This window comes from Cydia amplana, chromosome 10 (assembly GCF_948474715.1).
Source record: "Cydia amplana chromosome 10, ilCydAmpl1.1, whole genome shotgun sequence".
Taxonomy (NCBI): domain Eukaryota; kingdom Metazoa; phylum Arthropoda; class Insecta; order Lepidoptera; family Tortricidae; genus Cydia; species Cydia amplana.
The window spans coordinates 15841209-15847102 of NC_086078.1; the positions used below are offsets into that span (position 1 = coordinate 15841209).

Sequence of the window (5894 nt, forward strand, 5' to 3'; positions counted from 1 at the left end):
CGTGGAATGTATTGGTAATTTGGTACTTACCAATTTAAATTATTAATTTACATAAAAATCCATGAGAATTCCAACCCTACCGGTAATATGTACCTTTACCATTATATTACCTGTGTAAATAATGAACCAAAAGTTAGTGATTAACTGTCTACTGCATTTATTTTGATGTTGCTCTATTTGTACTAGAACTAGTCAAACCAGTTGTATAAAAAGGAAAAGAGCACCATGTAAAACCACATCCAGCTAATCACGACGTAAGAAAACAACCTATTGTCCTCACTTTTCAGTGGCGACTCTATTGAAATTTTGATTAAAGAAATACAAACAAAGTACCGCCATGTTTATAAAAGCTCGCGAAGCTCGCTTCTGTTCATGCCAATCTTGCGGCCAGCAACTTGTTGCCGTTGTGAACTTTTAAGAAGAACGAGAGGCGCGCATCGGAGCTCTCTGTCGGGGGAGGAGCGAGCGAGCGGGGAGCCGGCCGGTCGCTCAACTCGCCGCACGCCGTCACTCAGTCGATGCCCACTCGCCGTCGGGAGCGGTCGCCACGCTTCTCCGCACGGCCCGTTATGTGTACTTCGTAACAAGTTTGACGGGAAACTCGGAAAATGTGCGCGTCAACAAACCAAGTGACGATTTGAATTGAGTGACAGTTGAAAAGTGTTAAAAATGTTGTCAATGGGATTATTGGCGGTCGCCGTCTGGAGTTGGACGTGGCTGGGAGCCGGCGGGGCATCGCTGACGAGCCGGGTGGCGGAGGCGCCGCAGGAGTGCGAGTGGCAGCGCGTGTCTGGCGGGCCCGGCGAGCCCACGCGCGTGCAGCTGGCCTGCTCGCTGCGCACGGCGGCCGGCGCCACCGACCTGCTGGCCGGCCTCAGCGCCTCGCAGGCGCAGCGCATCACCGCGCTCGACCTCCACTGCACTGATACGCTCTTCTTCGAAAGTTCGCTCGACGTCGGCAGAAGAAAAGAGGAAGGAACCGAACTCCTCTCCCGGTTTCACAATTTGAAAGAACTGAGAATAGAATCCTGTAAGATACGATACGTTCCTTCGGCAGTGCTTTCGCCGCTAAGTGGTTTACGTGCGTTGAGCATACGGACTCATAACACGGATTGGTCTGCGATGTCAATGGAATTCCATCGCGATACTTTTCGTGGATTGACCGATCTAAGATCGTTGGACTTGGGTGATAATAATATTTGGGTGTTGCCGTCGGAGATATTTTGCCCGCTGTACAACTTGAAGGAGTTGAACGTGACACAGAACAGGTTGCAAGACATCTCTAACTTGGGATTCTCGGACTGGGGTAACGGTCCCACCGCCCCCGGGAAGTCGTGCAATACTGTATTGGAAACGCTGGAAATGTCGCATAACGAAATTAGCGCGCTGCCAGATAACGGCTTATCGAGCCTGCGCGCTCTTCAAAAGTTGTTTTTGCAAAACAATAGAATATCTAACGTTGCTGATCGCGCTTTCGTCGGTCTCAGTGATTTGCAAATACTGAATTTATCTACAAACGCCTTGACTGGATTACCGCCTGAAATGTTTCAGTCCTCAAGAGACATTAAACAGATATATTTGAATAATAACTCACTGAGTGTGCTCGCACCTGGACTCCTGGAGGGATTAGATCAACTACAGATACTGGATTTGTCCGTGAACGAGTTGACTAGCGAGTGGGTAAACAGAGACACTTTCTCAGGATTAGTCCGCCTTATAGTTTTGAACTTATCCCATAACAGAATCACTAAAATTGATGCTCTGCTATTCCAAGATTTGAATAATTTACAGTTTCTAAGTTTGGAGTATAACAACATTGGGCGGATCGCGGATGGCGCGTTTTCTAATTTGAAAAATCTACACTCGCTCTCGTTGGCACATAACAACATTATCGAAGTGGACAGCAGCCATTTTTCGAACCTGTATGTACTGAATCAATTATTCCTGGACGGGAACCGAATAACAAAAGTGGACCTACGCTCGTTCGAAAACATAACGAAGCTCCACGATTTAGGCCTCAGTGGAAACCAGTTATCCGAAGTACCGGAAGCCATAAAGACGTTGAGATTCTTGACATCTCTGGACTTAGGCATGAATAGAATTACTAAAGTTACTACCACGCAATTTGAGGGCTTAGACGATTTATACGGCTTACGACTTGTGGGAAATAAAATCGAGAAGATATCAAAGGACACTTTTGTCGCTTTGCCGTCTCTACAAATATTGAACTTGGCCTCAAATAACATTGATCAGATTGACGACGGAGCTTTTGCGTCGAACCAACAACTGAAAGCTATCGGATTAGATGGAAACAAATTAGTGGATTTAAAAGGGATATTTACAAACACTCAGCCCCTTGTTTGGCTAAACGTATCAAATAATGAGTTGCTTTGGTTCGATTATAGCCACATTCCCTCGAACCTCGAGTGGCTCGACATGCATGAGAATAAAATAGAGAAACTGGAGGACACTTACGGCGTGAAGGAGTCTTGTAACGTGAAGATGCTCGACGTCAGTCACAATAAAATAAGAAGTATCGACGAATTCTCATTCCCGAGCAGTATTGAGACGGTCGTTTTGAATAATAATCATATTGAAAAAATAAACCCCGGCACTTTCCTGCAAAAGTACAACCTCAACAAAGTCATGATTTATTCAAATAAGATAAAAACACTCGAAGTCGGCGCTTTTGCGATATCAGCTGTTCCCGAGGAGAAAGATTTACCCGAGTTCTATATCAGCGAGAACCCATTCGTGTGCGACTGCACAATGGAGTGGCTGCAGAGAATTAACCAATTAAGTGACCTACGGCAGCGCCCGCGAGTAATGGATTTAGAAAGTGTAAGGTGCTCTTTAACTCATTCACGAGCAAAATTGGACGTGCTTCTACTCGAGGTCAAATCTTCAGAGTTTCTGTGCGAGTATGATTCACACTGCTTCACTTTGTGCCATTGTTGTGACTTTGACGCCTGTGATTGCAAGATGACTTGTCCAGATAGGTGCTCGTGTTATCATGATCTCACTTGGAACTCCAATGTGGTCGATTGTTCGGCCGCCGACTACGATCACGTGCCGGACCGAATACCGATGGACGCGACCGAAATATACTTGGATGGAAACGATCTAAAGGAATTAGGCAATCACGTTTTCATTGGTAAAAAACGGCTCCAAGTTTTGTATCTCAATAACAGCAACATTAACACAATACAAAATAGAACATTTAACGGGATCGAGTCTTTAAGAGTGCTCCACTTGGAAAACAACAACTTGGAGGTTTTGAGGAACACTCAGTTTACTCGGCTACAGAATTTGAACGAGCTTTACTTGAGCGACAACAAAATCAAAGTCATAGAGAATGATACGTTTAATTACCTGCCGTCGTTGGAACTTCTGAACCTTGACAATAACGGGTACGTTGATTACATGCCGTGGCGAGTCATTACCGAGAACAACCCGCGCACTCGCGTCTCCGTCGACGGGAACAATTGGCTCTGCGATTGCAAAGACGTCGCTCAACTTAATCAATGGCTTATAAAAAAGTCAAAAGACACCGAAACCATGATGTGCTACTTCGCTCACGGCCAGCCTATGAACAAAACCATAGCGACCGTAGCGAAGGAATGCGTATCAGAAACCGCTACCGAAGAAACGGAGACCGAGACCCTAAAGCGATTATTCATTGAGTCGAATGACGGTGTAGAAAATTACATTCCATATATCGCGGTGGTACTCATAATAGCAATTATTCTTTTACTAATGTGCGCTCTACTCTTCATGTTCCGAGAGGACTTTAAGTTATGGATGCACTCGAGATACGGCGTGAGAGTGTTCAGTTCCACGCCCAAAGACATGAACGACAACAAAAACAAGCGCTTCGACGCTTTCTTTGTGTACAATCCGCGGGACGAGGATTTCGTGACTCGCGCAGTTAGTTCCGAGTTAGAAAACTCCGGACACTCGTTGTGTCTACAGCACAGAGACTTGCAGTTAATTGAAAGACGCTCCGGCGATAGTTTAGTGAGTGCATCGGAAAGTTCTAAGAGACTAATTATAGTGTTATCGATAAACTTTTTACAGCAGGAGTGGTACGCGGCCGAGTCGAGAGCGGCCGTACAGAGTGCTATAAACTCAGTGAACGTTAGACATCGGCGTCAAAAAATAATATTCCTAGTGACGACGGACTTGAGTGCCATAAACATAGATCCGGACCTAAAAGTGTTGCTCAAAACGTGTACAGTGATCGTGTGGGGGGAAAGAAATTGTTGGGAAAAGCTAAATTTTCGGTTACCGGATGTGGACGTGACTTTGCCGAATCGGACGCTTCATAACGCTAATAATATGAAAACGGGGAACCGGGAAGGGTTCGGGCGGCACGGGAACCTGAGGTACACAGCGCCGCCTACGTCTCAGGATCCCTGGTACAAGTATGGGATGGCGCCGCCGGTGCTGATGATGTCGAGCCCCATGCACTCCACCAGTGCGAGCGCGGAGGTGTCCGCTCGCAGCACGGAGGACGAGACGTGCTCCGTGGCCAGCAGTGACGGCCGCCCTGACGGCCTGCCACACCACCACAGCTACGTCTCCATCGACAACCATCAGTGCGAGGAACGGCCCTTGAGGCCCGTGCAACAAATACCCATGTCTAACACTAGGCCTAACAACATGCGAAAGACTTACTTTGTTTAACTATTTTTTAAATAGGACTCATGTAAATTTGTAAATATAGTTTGTATCATGTTTAAAATAACCGTCGATTAATTAAAGTACCTAAGCTGTATACATTTTAGTTAGCAAATGTTGGTGCTGCATTCAAGCTATTAAGTGAACATTATAAAATTGTTTCTCATGGTAACAGAATGACGGGAAAATTTAATCGTACCAATTTGTCGCATTTATAAATGTATTTGTACCTGTCAGCTTTATTCTCTCAACTTCGAAAAACCATTTCTGTTGTAGAGCCTAACATTCCTGTCTTTGTATTGAATAATGTTTGTAACTGGTAATGTAATGATCGTAACTGGTATTTTAAGGTTCCTGATTAATTTAATCCTGGTATAAGAAACAGGTTGTAACGATATTTGTGATAATGTTAGGTACTTATTATAATGTGGAAGACTACGAAATAAAGTGAGACGAGAATGTTGTAAAATAACAAGAATGTATAAATAATTTAAGGCGTGCGGTTGGATTGTTTCAAACATAATTGTATATAGAATGTTATGGAAAGATATAAAAATTTATGACTGAAGTGTTTGTAGGCGGTATGTCTGAAACAATTTAACTAATGTTGTTAAAGAACTGAACTGTACCCTAGTCAATTGTAAATAGCTACTTTTATAGAAATAAGTACATAATTTGTGATGTAATTTTTAGCTAGACTATGAAATTTTTCGTATTTATTACGCTTCCAATCGCAGAGTATAAATAAAACGATATTTTATCTAATTCTTCGTATTTGATTGATAACATCCCGTTCGCGTAGATATTTCAATAAGCGGTCATTTCCTTTTTGTTTATGAAGTCGTAGATTCTTAAAACTCCTATTTCTCGTAACGATGTGACGACATAACGTCCCGAATTAACTAATAATAAACATATACGTTTCTTAAGTCCATAGCTTTATCTAGCATCGGCGGAGATGATTGAATAGAGTCTCAAAAAACCTCATCGGCATAGCTAATCAATTTACCGAATCGCTTTGTTCGCCCATCCACAGACAAATGTATAAATATTTATTTTTATCTAAAGTGATCGAGCTGGATAAGATCACGCCCTGGCCGGTTGTTCACGAAGCTCGCCGACCTCTTCGGCGCAAGTAGACATTACAAGCTTTATCTTATATTATAGATAGACGCTATGCATCGGGAGGTCAAAGTAAAGTAGATATTAGTCTA

The 5894-nt window shown here is 43.7% G+C and overlaps 1 protein-coding gene across 1 annotated transcript; it reads left to right on the plus strand.

The window, feature by feature from the left end:
* The first annotated feature begins 443 nt into the window (after positions 1–443).
* LOC134651864 (toll-like receptor 6) lies at positions 444–5445 on the plus strand. Its single transcript, XM_063506984.1, has one exon. The coding sequence runs from the start codon at positions 670–672 to the stop codon at positions 4684–4686; it is 4017 nt and encodes a 1338-aa protein (XP_063363054.1). The 5' UTR covers positions 444–669; the 3' UTR covers positions 4687–5445.
* The last annotated feature ends 449 nt before the right edge of the window (positions 5446–5894 follow it).

Bases quoted from the DNA above. Each gene is read 5' to 3' on its own strand.
- LOC134651864 (XM_063506984.1), top strand. From the start codon at position 670: ATGTTGTCAATGGGATTATTGGCGGTCGCCGTCTGGAGTTGGACGTGG.